At 56.1% G+C, this 17,056-nt stretch overlaps 1 protein-coding gene across 5 annotated transcripts in view; it reads right to left on the reverse strand.

Moving 5' to 3' along the window:
• Nucleotides 1-4,204: 4,204 nt before the first annotated feature.
• The window catches only part of CERS4 (ceramide synthase 4), a 31,618-nt gene continuing 18,766 nt past the window's right edge, over nucleotides 4,205-17,056 (reverse strand). For 2 of the 5 annotated variants that reach the window (XM_025863008.2, XM_025863010.2), the window contains 10 exons: nucleotides 12,179-12,352; nucleotides 9,367-9,484; nucleotides 8,553-8,671; nucleotides 8,389-8,446; nucleotides 8,054-8,104; nucleotides 7,603-7,695; nucleotides 7,218-7,346; nucleotides 6,471-6,577; nucleotides 4,746-4,902; nucleotides 4,205-4,654 (listed from right to left, as the gene is read on the reverse strand). In XM_025863008.2, the coding sequence (XP_025718793.1) occupies nucleotides 4,478-4,654; nucleotides 4,746-4,902; nucleotides 6,471-6,577; nucleotides 7,218-7,346; nucleotides 7,603-7,695; nucleotides 8,054-8,104; nucleotides 8,389-8,446; nucleotides 8,553-8,671; nucleotides 9,367-9,484; nucleotides 12,179-12,351 (1,182 nt within the window). In that variant the 5' untranslated portion in view covers nucleotide 12,352 and the 3' untranslated portion in view covers nucleotides 4,205-4,477. Of the gene's footprint in view, nucleotides 4,655-4,745; nucleotides 4,903-6,470; nucleotides 6,578-7,217; nucleotides 7,347-7,602; nucleotides 7,696-8,053; nucleotides 8,105-8,388; nucleotides 8,447-8,552; nucleotides 8,672-9,366; nucleotides 9,485-12,178; nucleotides 12,353-12,618; nucleotides 13,934-17,056 lie in introns of those variants that run through there. The other 3 variants (XM_073889454.1, XM_025863007.2, XM_025863006.2) reach the window with 3 other exon arrangements.

Genomic DNA, 17,056 nt, shown 5'->3' on the forward strand with positions numbered 1-17,056 from the left:
CTGGCTGAGCAGGGAGCCTGATGCGGGGCTCGATCCCAGGACCCTGGGGACCATGACCTGAGCCATAGGCAGACGCTTAACGACTGAGCCACCCAGACGCCCCAAAAAATAAAATCTTAAAAAAAATGTCAGTTCAAATCCTTTGCCCACCTTTTGTTTCTTGTTTATGCTGTAGTGTTCCAGGAGTTCTTTATATATTCTGAGTACTAGGCCCTTTTCAGATCTGTGGTCTGCAAATATTTCCTCCCACTCTGTAGGTTGTCTTTCTGCATATCCCTTTTAAGTTACATTTATTAATATGAATATTTCTCACCACGTTTCACAACTCTGAAGGCTGGAACAGAGGCTGTATATCTGTCTACCTGAATCCCCTTCTCCTGCCCCCCCAGGTCAAAGGTAACATCACGGTTCTGCCTTTGTTTCTATGTCCTGCTTCCTAATGAAATAGCCCTATTGGACAGATGTTCAGGCCTAACCAGTACCTCATTTTCTTTGTTGCTTTTGAACTTTGTAGAATGGTCAACAATTTTACATGGTGCTGAATGGTTTTCCAGAAATGGTTGTACCAACTCACACTCCCCACTGTAATAGAGATTTTTGATCCCTGTCTTCTCCAACACTTGCTTTGTCCAATTTCTTTCTTTTTGCCAATTGAATGGGTCTAAAATGGTATCTGCTAGTCTTGCTTTGCGTATCTCTGATCATTAATGAGATTGAATCCATCTCATGTTTATTGGTCTTGACTGTTTCTTTTTTTTAAAATTTTTTATTGTTATGTTAATCACCATACATTACATCATTAGTTCTTGATGTAGTGTTCCATGATTCATTGTTTGTGCATAACACCCAGTGCTCCACGCAGAACGCGCCCTCTTTAATACCCATCACCAGGCTAACCCATCCCCCCACCCCCCTCCCCTCTAGAACCCTCAGTTTGTTTTTCAGAGTCCATCGTCTCTCATGGTTCTGCTCCCCCTCCGACTTACTCCCCTTCATTCTTCCCCTCCTGCTATCTTCTTCTTTTTCTTTTTTCTTAACATATGTTGCATTATTTGTTTCAGAAGTACAGATCTCTGATTCAACAGTCTTGCACAATGCACAGCGCTCACCATAGCACATACCCTCCCCAATGTCTATCACCCAGCCACCCCATCCCTCCCACACCCACCACTCCAGCAACCCTCAGTTTGTTTCCTGAGATTAAGAATTCCTCATATCAGTGAGGTCATGTGATATATGTCTTTCTCTGATTGAAAGACATTTCAATTTCACTCAGCATGACACCCTCCAGTTCCATCCACATCGTTGCAAATGGCAAGATCTCATTCCTTTTGATGGCTGCATAATATTCCATTGTGTATATATACCACATCTTCTTTATCCATTCAGCTGTCGATGGGCATCTTGGTTCTTTCCATAGTTTGGCTGTTGTGGACATTGCTGCTATAAACATTGGGGTGCACGTACCCCTTCGGGTCCCTACATTTGTATCTTTGTGGTAAATACCCAGTAGTGCAATTGCTGGATCGTATGGTAGCTCTAATTTCAACTTTTTGAAGAACCTCCGTACTGTTTTCCAGAGTGGTTGCACCAGCTTGCATTCCCACCAACAGTGTAGGAGGGTTCCCCTTTCTCCACATCCCCGTCAACATCTGTCGTTTCCTGAATTGTTAATTTTAGCCATTCTGATGGGTGTGAGGTGGTATCTCATTGAGGTTTTGATTTGGATTTCCCTGATGCCGAGCGATGTTGAGCACTTTTTCATGTCTGTTGGCCATTTGGATGTCTTCTTTGGAAAAATGTCTGCTCATGTCTTCTGCCCATTTCTTGATTGGATTATTTGTTCTTTGGGTGTTGAGTTTGATAAGTTTTTTATAGATTTTGGATACTAGCCCTTTATCTGATATATCATTTGCAAATATTTTCTCCCATTCTGTCGGTTGTCTTTTGGTTTTGTGGACTGTTTCTTTTGCTGTGCAAAAGCTTTTTATCTTGATGAAATCCCAATAGTTCATTTTTGCCCTGGCTTCCCTTGCCTTTGGCAATGTTTCTAGGAAGAAGTTGCTGTAGCTGAGGTCGAAGAGGTTGCTGCCTGTGTTCTCCTTTAGGATTTTGATGGACTCCTGTCTCACATTTAGGTCTTTCAAGCATTTGGAGTCTGTTTTTGTGTGTGGTGTAAGGAAATGGTCCAGTTTCATTCTGCTGCATGTGGCTGTCCAATTTTCCCAACACCATTTGTGGAAGAGACTGTCTTTTTTCCATTGGACATTCTTTCCTGCTTTGTCAAAGATGAGTTGACCATAGAGTTGAGGGTCCATTTCTGGGCTCTCGATTCTGTTCCATTGATCTATGTGTCTGTTTTTGTGCCAGTACCATACTGTCTTGATGATGACAGCTTGGTCTTGACTGTTTCTTCTGCTATCAATGTCCGTGTCTTTTGGTCTTCTTTTCTTTAGTAGACCTATTGTCGTTTCTTGCTGATTTGAGTGTACTCAGAATATCTGGATGTGTCTCTAGGGATAATGAGGAAAGGTGTGTGTACTTTTGGTTCTGGCCAGATTCCCCTCTTCCGGGGGCTCCCCAGGACCGGTTCCTTTTCTCTGCCAGTCCCAACAGTGTTTGTACCAGAACAGCTGGTGAGAAAGGGATTTCACTGCGGTCTTCAGCTGCCCCCTGCTTACGCCGAGTGAGCATGAGCATCCCTCCATTCACACCCTTCCTGCGGACCACCTGCTCGCCTCCTTCCTCCCTTCTCCTCTCCGATCAGCTCTCTGCGGATGTTTAAAAACGGAGGGGCAATTGACATTGCTTCTCTCTTTTTTAAAAGATTTTATTTATCTGACAGAGAGAGACACAGCGAGAGAGGGAACACAAGCAGGGGGAGTGGGAGAGGGAGAAGCAGGCTTCCCGCGGAGCAGGGAGCCCCATGCAGGGCTCGATCCCAGGACCCTGGCATCATGACCTGAGCCGAAGGCAGATGCTTAACCGACTGAGCCACCCAGGTGCCACCCCCCCTTTTTTTTTTTTTTAAAACAATTTTATTTATTTAGTTGGTGCAGAGAAGGGGAGCACAAGCAGGGGGAACGGGAGAGGGAGAAGCAGGCTCCCCACTGAGCAGGGAGCCCAATGCGGGACTCCATCCCAGGACCCTGGGATCATGACCTGAGCCGAAGGCAGACGCTTAACGACTGAGCCCCCCAGGCGCCCCTCCTGCTTTGGTTCTTGTTCTCTCCTTTCTCTTCCCTCCAGGTCTTTCCATCGAGTCTTGAACATCTCTCCAGCTCCCCGCGCCCCCGCCCAGCTCACGCTGGCTGCCGCCTCTCCCGGCGCCTCTTTCTCCAGCCCCTCAGTGTCCCTTTCTCGCCTCCTGTGTGCTTGTTCCTGGGCCACCTGCAGTTCCTATTTGCCCTCCCTTCCCTGTCCTTCCTCCTGTTCGCTCTCCCAGGGGCAACAAAGCAGGGCCTTTCTCGTCCCTTTTGCTGAGCAGAACTACCAGATCCATACCCCTGCCCCTGGGCCCAGCTTGCTGGTCGCCTCCCCCTCCCCCCCCCTCCCAGCCCCCCTCTTCCACTTCCACCTCTGCACCTCTGGGAGGGTCCTTTCTCTCTTCTTTCTTGCTCTCAGTGACCTGGCCTCTCACACACTTCCTCTCCTGTCCCTGTCCTCTGCCACCTCTCGACCCCAGGCCTCTCCTCTTCAGTGCCCCTGGGGGCAGCACATGTGGCCCTGCACGGCGGGGGCGCTTGTGGTATGATTCCCAGACCCTCCACACCTTCCCGCAGAGCTCCTGCAGAGGTGGTGACCTCACCCAGGCTGATCCTGGGGGAGCCCACTGGAACTCATCCCCTGGGCCCCCTTTCAGGGTCTCCACGGAGGCCCTGGGATTCTGCCAGCCTCGAGCAGGGGCTGCCCACCCTGACTTGGGTGAGCCTACTGCCTTCTCCCCTTTAAGCTGGGTCTGTGAGTGGCTGGCCAAGGGCGGCCCCGTGTTGGAAAGAGGTGGCTTGGCTCTAGTCTTGGCTGGGAGCCAGGGACTCACCTGGGGTGGGGGGATCTCTATGCACTGCCTGCTGAGTCCGCTGGGGGTGGGCATGTGTCTTAGGGTGAAGGTGAGTGTCTCATCAGTAGGATATGTAATTAGAGACCCCTTGGGGCCTCCAGGGACGGACGAGGAACTCTAACAGGGACATAAGCTCTCAGAGAATTTGGCTCCATTCAAGTTTTATTGGACTCCTTTCGGCCTGGAGCTGGCTCTGGTGGGCTGCGGAGGTGGCCTGCTGCCCAAGGGAAGGGAAGGGAGAAGGGAAGGGCGGGCAGAAGGAAGGGGCTGGAGAGAGATCATTAGCCCTCACCCCCCTCCCCCAGGGGAGGGCCGTCCCTGTCTCCAGCACTGGCCCCAGGGCCACCAGTCCAGCCACCCCATAAATCCCAGCCACGGGGCACAGGGGGCCAGCCCTCAAGGCCAGTCCTCGGCTGGCTATGTGGCCGGTGTGTGCCCGTTGGCCAGCCGCCCAGCGAGCCGGCTCCGAGGGCCGTCCATGGGGGCTGCCCCGGGCCTGTGAGTGGCGCCATTCTTCAGCGGCAGGTGCCCCTGGTCCGCCTCCCCATCGCTCGAATCGGACTCCTCCACGTCGCTGCGGACGTCCTTCTCCATCTGGGGAACAGGGAGGGGCATGAGGCTTGGGCTGGGCCGGGCCTGGGGGCTGCAGGGGGGGCACACACAAGCCACCCCTCCCCGGCCCTACCCGGCCTTTCTTCAGGAAGCTGCAGAGCATGCGGAGGATGAGGCAAGACCAGAACACGTGCAGCAGCTGCAGCACCATCAGCAGGACGTTGAAGAAGTAGTAGCCAAAGAAGGGGCTCCGCTCAGCAATGGACTCGTAGTATGTGGTATAGAGGATCCTACAGCAGCGAAGCAGGAGGGAGATGGGGCTTCAGCAGCGGCCGCAGCCCTCAGTCCCTGGGACCTCTAACTTGTGTGACCCTCCTTGTTCCAGAACCTTCATGGCTCCCTCTGCCCTCCAGAGGGATAGCAATGTTCTTTAGCTGGGCATTTAAGTGCCCCTCTCACCTGGTCATATTTAATTGTTAGAACGCACACTTGCTGACTGGCCATTCATGACCATGAACCCTAAGGGGATGCTTGGTGGTCTAGCTGCTCCCCTGCGTGTTCTTTCACACCTTCTCTTCTCTCCTCAGAGCCCCCCCGGCCCCCCAGGCAGTGAGCTTTCGCCCCGCCCTGCCCCCGGCTCGGCTGTGGGGTCACCAGTGGCCAGCCTTGCTCAGGCAGCTGGCCCTCCCTTCCTGATGCTCTCCTCCTGGGCCTTCAGGGGCCCGCATTCCCGTCTCCTCCACAGGCTGCCCCAACCTACAAATTTCGGGGGCTCCAGGTCACCCAGTGACCCCATCCAGTCTTGTGGCTGCAAACTCTGGACATGTACATGTGCATCTCTGTCTAGAAGCCTGGGGTTCTAGACAGACCCCACCAACCAGCACAGCCAAAGCTGAGCACCTGCTCAAGCAGCAACTCTGAACTCATGCCTGTTTCATGACCCTCGAGTGACCCCCGAGTGTACCCACCTCTGTCACCTGCAGTGGTCCAGCCCCACCATGGCTCACCTGGGCCAGCGCAGTCTCCTGGGCTCTACCTCCCCAGGCCTCCCCAGTTCCTGCTCAGGCCTCTCACCAGCTGTTCCCCAGCAGCCACCAGAGGACGCCTGTGAGCCTGAGCCAGGTCTGTCCCTCTTCCGCACACAGCCCTCCAGGGCTCCCTCCTCACTGGCGTAAAAGCCTAAGTCCTTCCTGAGGCCCCCAAAGCCTGGAATGACCTGCCCCGTCCGTCCCTTCTTCCCTGTCTCCCCCTCGCTCACTCTGCTCCAGCCACATGGGCCTCCTTGCTGTACCTCCACGGCAGGCCCAGTCCTGCCCCCGGGCCTTTGCACATGCTGTGCTTGCTGCTTGGACCACTCTTTGCCTATGATCAATGTAGGTTTTCTCCCTCCAGTCTCTCTCTGTGAATGCCATCAGCGACGTCTTCCCTGACCACCCTAATTCCAACTACCTACACACTTCCTGTGCTCTTCCCAACCTCATTTTCTCTTTAGCAAATCACTTTCTCATGCTTTATATTCTACTTGTTTGCCTTATTTATTATAGTCCCCACCCACCCCACGTCAGCTTCACTTGAGCAGGTACCTTCATGTTGCTCCCTCATCAGCAAACAGACTGGGCAAAGACTTTAGTGAGTGTGTGCCCAACCCTGCTGCCACCTCCATGTTCTGGGCACAGGGGAGAATGATTGAGCCCAGAATGCTGTGCTCAGTGCCAGGAACACCTTTCCTTGCCTTCTCCTGGAGGCCTCCTGGCCAACACCCCCAACTCCATGCGTCAGGAAACGCAGGGTGAGGTAGGCCTGGACCTCAGACATGCCCTCCCTCCCTGCTCCCCAACCAGCGGGAGGGCGGACTTACTTTGTAGGGAAGAGCACGAGGCGAGTATAGAAGAAGACCAAGGAGAAGATGATGAAGAGGGCGTCGCACACTTTCCGCCTGTTCGTGTAATTGAACATCTTACCGGCCTGGGGAGGGCGGCAGAGAGACACGGCCTCAGGCCAATGGTGGCGAGGGAGGCGGGGAAGGGGCGAATAGGTGAGAAGGAGGGTGCTGGGAAAGGGCAGGGCCTCCTCTCCAGGTACTGTCCAGAAAGGTGAAGCGTGTGCCTCCGGGAGTGTGAGAAGCTTCATTTCCCTGGAAGCCACAAGGGCGCGTGGTCTCACGGCGGGGAGGCGGGGCGGGGCAGGGCGGGGCGGGGCCTCCCCTCCCAGGAAGGCTGGGAGACGGGGCTGGGAGGGTGGGGTTGGGGGGAGGATCAGGCTGGGAGGGTGGGGTGGGGGCGGGGTCAGGCTGGGGGTGGGTGGGGGCGGGGTCAGGGTGGGGCGGGGGAGGGTCGGGCTGGGAGGATGGGGCTGGGGGGGTAAGGCTGGGAGGGGGGGCTGGGAGGATGGGGCGGGGGAGGGTGGGGCTGGGGGTGGGGTCAGGCTGGGAGGGTGGGGCTGGGAGGATGGGGCTGGGGGCGGGGCCAGGCTGGGAGGATGGGGCAGGGGCGGGGCCAGGCTGGGAGGGTGGGGCGGGGGCGGGGGCAGGCTGGGAGGGTGGGGCAGGGGCGGGGGCAGGCTGGGAGGGGGGGGCTGAGGGCGGGGTCAGGCGGGCCAGGCCCACCTCCAGGAGGTAGTCGGAGGCGTCATGCAGCAGCAGCACCAGGGAGCCGATGCGCAGCAGGTTTGAGCTGTAGGAGAACACGATCAGGATGATGGTCACGAAGTGGTGTGCCACCTGCTCCTTGAAATCCTGCGGGAGACGGTGGGTCACAGCAGGGATGAGTCTGGGGGGGGCACCCCACTGGGCTGGGGGCAGGCCCTCTCTGGGGGCTGGCTGGCTGGCTGGCATCTGTACCTTGTGGACTGCAGGTCCTCCGGCCTGAGGCACGGTGGGGGGGGTGTCTCAGGGTAGGGGGTGAAGCCATCCCTCCCTATGTGTGACTGGATCACAACCTCGCCCCCAACCCCAGCATCACTTCCCAGCCAGATTCTCGGCCCAGGCTCACCTTACGCTTGACATCAAAGGGCAGCGTGATCAGCAGTGAGACGTAGAAACTCAGCTCCAGGAGGTACCAATAGTAGAGGGCCGGTTTCAGGGGCTGCGGGGACGTGGGGCAAGGTTAGCTGCGGGGCGGGGGTCGAGGCTCGGGGGTGGCGGGGCATGGCTTAGGGCCCTCCTCGCTTGCTCAGAACCAGGACCCTTGAATCCCAATGAGTGAAGAAGGTATAAGCTCCCCGTCCCTGGAGGTAGTCAAGGGCCAGTGGTTTTGCAGCAGCTCCTGCTCGGAGTTTCCCGGTGTCTGGTCCCTCCCCATTCCGCAGGGGAGGCAAAAATACAGAGTGGAACTCGGAGGGGAGTCATGTGATGTCCGTGGTTCGCTCTCCCGTCTGTGGCTGAAGGAACTCTAACCACCCCCACCCCCCACCCCCAGCCTCCAAGCTCCACCTGCCACTCACCTGATTTGGGTAACTGTCCCAGCACATTGCCGGTGTCCACAGCCATGACTCCTGCAGGGACACGGGAGTCTGAGGCTGCCCAGAGGTCAGAGCCCAGCCCTCTACCCCGCCCCCCGGGGGGGCCCTGTCCAGGGCTGCTCTCATTCTAGACCCAGAGCTGTGGGCTGCGGATCCCCAGCTCCCGTGCACGGTGTGTCCTCAAAGGGCACCTGAGCAGACGCTTTTGCATGGGCTCCCTCTGCCCGAACCCCTCCGCACCCCCCAGTCCAGGCCCAGCGCACCGCAAGGGCTTGTGGGATAGGTGGCGGGGGAGGCAAGCGGCCAGGAACACTCACGTGGTAGAGGATGGACAAGCCACCGAAGAAGGAGCACAGGTAGAAAGCAAACCTCCAGCTGCAGATGGGGAGGGAGCCCATGAGGCAGCCACCGGAGGCCCGGACTCCACCCCCCCCGCCCCGCACCCCCAGAGCCCCCCGCCTCAGCCCCACCCCGGGCTTACCTGGCCTCGCAGAACTTCTTGGTCAGGCAGGGCCGGTCCTGGTTCCGGCGCCTCCGGAACCAGCGCTGGGTCTGCTGCAGTGTGAGGCCACACTGGGCCGCGAGGAGGGCCATCTGGGGCTGGGGAGAGGTGATGGCGGGGGGAGTCACAGAGGAGGCTTCCCGTCCATGTCCCAGGACAGATGAGACCCAGCTGTGCTCCCCCTCTACCCCAGACCTCGCCTGTGGGATTGTCTGCCTACGGACATGGGGGGGGTCCCCCCAAAACAGGCCGTATGAAAATCAGCCCTGCTCACAGGAGAGGCAGGTGGCTGATGGGGACGGGGACTAAGAAAGCAGCTGGGGGTGGGGCAGCCCCCCTACAGGTTTTCCTATACCCTTCCAGAAGAGTCAGGTCTTACCCTCTCCCCAGGCAGGCAGTTAAGACCTTGCCTCCCACCCCTACCTGCAGAGGGAGGGTGACTGCGGAGGGGGAAGGTCCCCTCTACCGAGAGCCACAGTACAGTACAGATGGGAATGGGGGCCATCACAGGTCTGCTGTGGTCAACGCCCCCCCCCCCAAGCAGTCAGTCCTTCCTCTCTCACCAGCTCAGCAGAGCCCTGCTCCCCACCCCCCCCAGGCGCAGGATCTGCCCACTGGGCCAGCTGGGCTGGCTGGTGGAGTGGGGGTAGGAGCGCTGTGGGGGCACAGAGGCTGCCCTGGGCTTTCCCTGTTCCTGACAACGGGGCCCCATCCCACCCCCAGGCCCCATCCACAAGCCCCCCCCTCCCCCGCAGGCCGACGGGGATGGGGAGGGGCATCAGGGGGTTCTCACCTCCTTGGGCTTCCACCCTTCTGTGAGGAAGTACTTCTCCAGAGTGGCATTGGGCTTCACCAGCCTCCTGGCATGATTGCGCACACCTAGCAACCGACTCAGGGGCATGCCAACAAATCTGGATGCAGGGGAGACAGAGCCTGTCAATCCAGGTGGGGAAACTGAGGCTCAGAGGGGCCAGGTCACACACTGGGAGCCTGGAGGGGTAGTCTGGCCGCTGCACTGGGACCAAACCTAAGAAAGGCAGCTGGGCGGCCGGTCTTCAGGGTGGGAATGTGGAAGTTAACTTTTGGGGTCTCAAGCAGCTCCACTCAGTTCCAAACAGGAAGGAGAGTCCCCTCACTGCCCGCCTGTCTCATGGTGGTCCGGATCCTTGTCTGTCTCCTGCCAGGCTGGGGGTCCCCAAAGGCAGAAAGGAGCAGGTGCACTCCCTCTCAGGCCTCCCTTCTCCCAGTGTGGACATGTGGAGGGGCCTGGTCCCTGGCCAGTCATCATACATCCCACTAGACCCTGCCCCCCGGACTTCATACCCACCAAACATCACCCTGCATTTGGGGAAACTGAGGCTCAAAGCAGCTCAGCAAGGAACTCCTTCCAGACTCAATCATGACGGGGAGTGGGGGAGGAGGGGACTGTCATTTCTTGAGTGCTGACATCTGCCAAGCATGGGTCCAAGTCCACATTAGCTGCCGGTTCATTTAGCTCTACTGTCAAAGTCCCCATTGTCCTGATGGGCAAACTGAGGCCCAGACAGGTCAGAGAGATGCCCAAGGTTACACAGCGAGTGAGTAGCAGACTGGCCCAGGATTTACTTCAAAAATGGCGAGAACCTCTGCCTTCGACCCTGGAAAAGCTATCCAATCCCCATGGCCCTATGAAAGGACACCTCTGGGATGTGAACACACCCCCCCACCTCTGATGAGGCCATCAGTTAAATACACAACCCCCCACTCCAGGTTCCAGTAGTGAACCTGGGCATAGTCTGACGTCCCCCCCCCCCCCCCCCCCCCGTCCCCGCAGGAAAGGTGGCGACTCGCCCTTCAAAGCCTGGCTGACTTGAGCCTCTTAGAATCCCTCAGGCAAAGCCTCAATCCCAGATGACCTACGCTGTGTGTGACCACAGGCCTCCCTTGACCTCTGGGCCTCCATTTCCTAGTCTGTAAAATGGGGATAATAGTACCACCTCACAGGGTTGCCCTGAGAGCTAGGACGCATAAGCTGCTCAGAGCAATGGTGGGCACAGAGTAGGCGCTTAGAGGGTATCTATTAAATAAATTCAACCTCAGTGGGTATTCCTTGGGTCCCCCCGGGGTCCAGGCTGTATCCAGGGAGCCCAGACACCAGGAAGCTCCTCAGGAACCGGAGAGACAAAGCAAGATGCAGAATGCTCCCGTGTCCCTGTGGTCAGGGCAGGACAAAGCCAGGGACCCAAAGTGGAGGCTGAAGGGGGCTAAGGGCTCGGGGGGTGGGGGAGGGACAGCAGAGGGGCCCTGTGGGCTTCCTGCAACCCAGCCTTGAAGGAACTGCAGAGGGGTGAGTGCAAAGGCCAGGTGGCTGCATAAGAGGTACCAGACCTGCGGAGGGCGTGGGGAGGGAGGGAGGCAGGAGGGGGAACCTTGCAGGGGTGGCTGATCATGGGGGGCCCAGCAGCAAAGGGGCCTGGCAGGACAGGTCTGAAAGCTTTGACTACAGAGCTGGTCAGTGTGGGAAGGGTGGGGCTACCTGCGACCCAGGGAAGGGACGCCAGGAGAGATGCTCTCACCCAGGAGACAGCCAGCCAGGGAAAGAGGAGACCCGGTTTGAAGCAGGGTCTGGGTCCCATGAGAAATGACTGAAAATCTACAGGGTTTGGCAACCAGGTTGCTGGGAACCTGCGGGTGGTGGTGGTGGCATATATTCCGGGGGGGGGGGGGCAGCACCGGGCGGAAAGGGGCGGGGGGGGGGGACAGAAGAGGGGGGGGCGGGGCTAGTTTAGGCACAAAAGGGGAGGCCAGAGTGCTTTTGCTCCTTCCTTTGGCTACAAAGGGAGGAGGGAAGGTGTTAGGAGCCAGGAGGGAGGGGTGGAGAGGGTGAGGTGGGGGGTGAGGGAGGGATAGTAGGGGGCTGATGGAAGGATGGCAGGGGGAGTGAGGTGGGGGAGTGAGGGAGGGATAGTGGGGTGAGCTGGGGGTTGTGGGGGATGAGGGTTTGTGGGGGCTGAGGGGGGATGGTGAGGTTGAGGGTCACCTTGCCTACAGGAGAGAGGCAGGAGGGAGTGGGCAAGAATTTCCTTGCTCTTTGCTCGGGCGCCTGGGTGGCTCAGTTGGTTAAGCGGTTAAGCAACTGCCTTCGGCTCAGATCATCTCAGGGTCCTGAGATGGAGGCTCCTCCCCCCCATTGCATTGGGCTTCCTGCTCAGCAGGGAGTCTGCTTCTGCTTCTCCCTCTACCCTTCCCCCACCCCCCTACCCCCCCACCCCCGCTGGTGATCTCTCTCTCTCTCTCTCTCAAATAAAATCTTAAGAAGAAAAAAAAAGTTTCTTTGCTTGCTGACTGGCCTCTGCAGACCCATCCTTGGTCAGCAAAGCAAGAACACGCCCTCCGGGGCCTCACCCCATTTGCTGACGACACAGCAAACCAGCCTTCAGAGGCTGGAAGAGTGTGGGCGGTAGTGGCTAGGGACGAGGTGGAGCCGGGAAAGGCACGCGGGCTCCAAGCCAGGCTCCATCCAGGACGCATTAGGACGAAAACCACACAGGACGGATGGCCAGGGTGAGCACTGCGCACAGGGGAGCGACAGCAGGGCCGGGCACCGCCGAGAGGCGGACACTCACCTCTCGAAGATGAAGCGCATGACCACCAGGGCCAGCGCCAGGGGCAGGGCTGCCAGCATATCCCGGGGGTGGGCATAGACCAGGCCATCCCGGTCCTCCAGGGCAGCCCACGAGTTGTTGGGTGGCAGCCACAACCTCTCCTGCCAAAACCATTCGCTGAAGCTGGACCACATCCTGTGGGCACATAGTCCAGTTAACGGGAGCGTGGCACACAGGAGGGCCCACCATCCCATCCTCAACACCTGTCCCCCGATGCCCGGCAACCTTGAGTTTATTACAGCCCGGGTTAAGGAGGGAGTTGGGCTGGGTGCCCTCAGGCAAGTGACCTGACGGCTCTGAATCTCAAGTTCATTTGTCAAACAGGGGCAGTAGCCCACCTGTCAGCCCAGCCTCACAACACCAAGTGCTTCCCCGGGTGCCTGCTAGCCCTGAAAACACACCTCATGAAAAGGGTTATTACTTTGCACTTCACAGGTACAAAAAAGGTGGCCAGAAGTCAGGGGACTGGCTGACTGGAGTCATAAAGTTGAGTTCTCAAACGTCCAGGAAGGTCTCCATGTGGGAAAGTGCCTCCAATGCAGCCCAAAGATGACCAGTTGAGGAAATCTGCAGTTCGCTTCCTGAGCATCCTTCCAGGTGTGAACGTCGGCAGCCTCGCTTGCTATGAGGCTGGGTTGCGGTTGGGCAAGCGTGCCTAGTGCATGACATGCTTGCCAGGTCACTGGAGCAGTACAGGTATGCTTTCCTTCCACCAAGGCTTTCCAGCGGCCATCTTGAGGAGCCCAAGCAGCTTTGCCCTTTCCCAAGATCTTAAGACAAGTGCCCAGACCCCCACACTGGTCCCCACTTGGGATGTTTGTTCATCATTATGTCTGTCCATCCCATCCATCCATCCATCCATCCATCCATCCATCCGCCTTATTACCTGCTGATCTGTCTGTCCATCCACTCACTGTCTGTCCATCCATCTGTCCCTCCATCCACCAACCAACCCACCGACCAGTCATCCATCTGTCCATCCGTCCATCATCTGTTCATCCATCCGCCTGCCCACCTTGTCCATCTACACATCTGTCCATCCACCCATCTGTCTGTCCATCCACCCATCTGCCCACCCAGCTGTCCCTCTGTTATCTGACTTGTTCATGCCAGAATGTGGCTAGGTGTTGGGGACACAGTGGAGAAAAAAGTAGACCCATTCCTGTCCCTGTGGAGCTCTCAGCCCAGCAGGGGGGTCAGCCAACACACAAGTACGCAGATTCGTAAATGAGATAGGACCGTGTGATGGGGCTGCTTGACAATGAGCAGGGTACCATGATTTTAAATGAGGTGACCAATGAAAGCCTAAGGAGATACCATCTGAGCAGAGACCCAGAGATGAGGAGGGCCTGGGTTTATGCAGAAGAGAGTAGTGGTGGTAGGGAGGGACTTTCAGAGAAAGAAGCAGCAGGTGCAAAGGCCCTGAGGCAGAACCGAGCTCAGAGTGTTGGGGGAACAGCAAGAGGCCCCTGTGGCTGTAGCGGAATGAGTGAGGGGGAGAGAGGGAGGAGGGGAAGGCAGGGAGGGGACAGGGGCAGGTCGTACAGGGCCTGTGGGCTTCAGGGAGGAGTTGGGATGACGTCCCCCGACATTTGTGATGAAAATTTCAAACCTACAGAAAAGTTGAAAGAATTTACAGTGAACTCCCAGAACCCACCACTAGATTCTACCGTCCACATTTTGTTCTACCTGCTCTATTTCATATCTGTCAGTGCATCCATCCACCCCCCTCCTTCCCCCCCCAATCAGGCCATCTTATTTTTCCGGATGCATTTTAAAATAAGCAGCAGACATCAAGTTGCATCACCCCTAAATATTTCAGCATGCAGATCATTAGCTAGGCTTCAGTATTTGCTAATGGGTTTGTTTTTTCTTTGAAGATAAAATTTACTGGAGCGAAATGCATAAATCCTTAAGCGTACAGTCGCTGAGTTTGGACAAATACAGGTACCTGCATGACACAGCCTCCAACCACGAATATTCCCATCCCTCCACGAAGCTCTCGTGCCCCTCTCCGGTCAATCTCCATCTTCCCCGTCCAAAGGTCACCTCTGTCCTGATTTTTGTTTCCATCATGCATTTGTTCCATCTGTGCTAGAACTTCATAGAAACGGAATCACACACTCCACCTTTGTGTCTGGCTTCTTTCGCTCCATGTAATGGTTTTGAAATTCATCCATGTCATAGCATCTATTGGTAGCTTTTTTTTTTTTTTTTTTTTTTTTTACTGAATTGTGGATACATATCATTTGCTTGTGGATGGGTGACTGGGATGCTTCCCATTTGGGGTGATTATGAGCAAAGCTGTTAAGAGCATACATGTCTCCCTGGCCAACCCCCAGGGGTGGAATGGCTGGATCACAGGGAAGCTGCCTGTCCAACTTCATAACCAATGGCCAAACTGTTTTCTGGGGTGGCTGTACCATTTTCCACTCCCACCCGTGGAGTGTGAGGGTTCTGTGGCCCTTAGTTTTATTTTAGATAAGAACACAAGCCACGGGGCGCCTGGGTGGCTCAGTCGTTAAGCGTCTGCCTTCGGCTCAGGTCATGGTCCCAGGGTCCTGGGATCGAGCCCCGCATCGGGCTCCCTGCTCGGCGGGAAGCCTGCTTCTCCCTCTCCCACTCCCCCTACTTGTGTTCCCTCTCTCGCTGTCTCTCTCTCTGTCAAATAAATAAATAAAACCTTTAAAAAAAAAAAAGCACACAAGCCACGGGGGGTTGGCAGCCTTGTGGGAAGTGGCCTTTTGGAGGCCGGAAGGAGGGGCTATCCACTGGAAGGAGGTGGAGGGGAGGAGCAGGTTTCCAGAGACTATTTTTTTAAGCTTGTTAGTTTATTTATTTTTAAGTAATCTCTACACCCAACATGGGGCTCGAACTCATGACCCTGAGATCAAGAGTTGCTCGATCTTCCGACTGAACCCACCAGGCGCCCCTGCAGAGACATTTTAGAGGCAGAGCCCCCAATAACTGAATACCCTCCAGACAGGAGCCAGAGGAAGAGACGCACACACACAGGATTCCATTTTTATCAAGTTCAACAGCAGGCAAAACCAACCGAGGATGCCAGCATCAGTGTCCCAGGTTACCACTAACCCAGTGGCTTCAAACGATGCAGATGTACTCTCTCTCAATTCTGGCGCTCAGGAGATGGGGCTTGCTGGGCTGAACGCAAGGTTGGGCAGGGCTGGGCTCCTTCCAGAGCTCCAGGGGGGAATCTGTTCCTGCCTTTTCTGGCTTCTAGAGGCCACTTACACTCCTTGGATGAGGGTCCCATCTTCTGTCTTCAAAGCCATCTCTCTCTCTGACCCTCCAGCCTCCCTCTAATAAAGACCTCTCTGATGACACTGAGTCACTGGGGAATCAGGGGTCAGCCCCCACGTCAAGGTCAGCTGATCAGCAACCTCTATTCCCCTTCACCACAGGAAGCTCCAGGATTAGAACGTGGGCATCTTTGGGGGGCATTATTCTGCCTACCACATTGCTGGGCATCGGACAGGTGGCTGCTCTGGGGACAGGCAGTGACCAGAGGGGCCCTGTGGGGTTGCCTAAGGCTGGCATGTTCTGTCTACTGATCTGGGTGCTCTTCTGGTTGAGAAAATTCACTGAGTTATCCATCAGTGATGTGGGCCCTTTACTCGTGCCAATTAAAATGCCTGCGCTTTAAAAGTCTACAATTCTGATTCCAATTCCACCATGTGGGCTTGTTCCCCACCCCCCGTTGCCAGTTGGCTGTTCTGCAACTCAACTGAGTTCTGACACTCTACCTGGAGACAGCATCAGATCCCACAGGGTAAGGGCTCAGTCCTACAGAGACTGTCCCCCCAACTTCAGCCACCAAGTGTGTCTAAATTAAATCGTCACCTGCGCTTCTGACCAACTGGCTATAAATCAAAGGATCCCCGGAATCCCTCCTGAGGGTTTTGAGTAATTTGCTGGAGTGGCTCACAGAACTCCGAGAGACATTTTACTTACTAGATCACCGTTTCATTCCAAAAGGACACAACTCAGGAATAGCTGGATGAAGAGCAAGGTGTAGGGGAGGGGCGCCCACCTCCACGGGCACTACTCTCCCCAAATTTCCATGCGTGCACCAACCAGGAAGCTCTCTGAACCTCGCCCTTCGGGTTTTCAGGGAGGCTTCATTACAAAGGTATGCTTGATTACATCATTTAAAGTTTTTTTTTTTTTTATGATTTTATTTATTTGAGAGAGAGAGAATGAGAGAGAACATGAGAGGGGGGAGAGTCAGAGGGAGAAGCAGACTCCCCACTGAGCAGGGAGCCTGATGCGGGACTCGATCCCGGGACTCCAGGATCATGACCTGAGCCGAAGGCAGTCGCTTAACCAACTGAGCCACCCAGGCGCCCATGATTACATCATTGATCATTGATGAATGAGTCAGCCTGCAGCCCCTCTCCCCTCCCTGGAGGTGGGGCGGCACTGAATTTCTACTCTGTATTCATGGTTGCCTTCCCTGACACCCAGCCCCTCTCCTTCCGTGACCCAGGGGCTTTCCAAAAGTCACTGTGTTAACCTAATAAAAGACACCTAGATCATTCTTATTGCAGGAAGTTCCAAGGGTTTTAGGAGCTCTGTGTGAGACCAGGGTCAAAGACCAAATTTTTATTTCTTACTATAAATCATAACATCACAAGTCAAATACAGAAAAAAGAAAAGCTGTCAGAGTCTGGGTCTCAGAACCAGCATGTGGCTGACGTTCAAGTCCATGGGGATGGATGGAATGGCCCAGGGAGGGGGGAGATGAAGGAGAAGCCCGCAGACCCCACCTGTGGGGCATCCGGCAGTCAGGGAGGTGATGAGCCATGGCAGCAGCTTGAC

Source organism: Callorhinus ursinus, unplaced genomic scaffold (assembly GCF_003265705.2).
Source record: "Callorhinus ursinus isolate GAN/ISIS: 27379988/994484 unplaced genomic scaffold, GSC_fseal_2.0 scaffold107, whole genome shotgun sequence".
Classification (NCBI taxonomy): domain Eukaryota; kingdom Metazoa; phylum Chordata; class Mammalia; order Carnivora; family Otariidae; genus Callorhinus; species Callorhinus ursinus.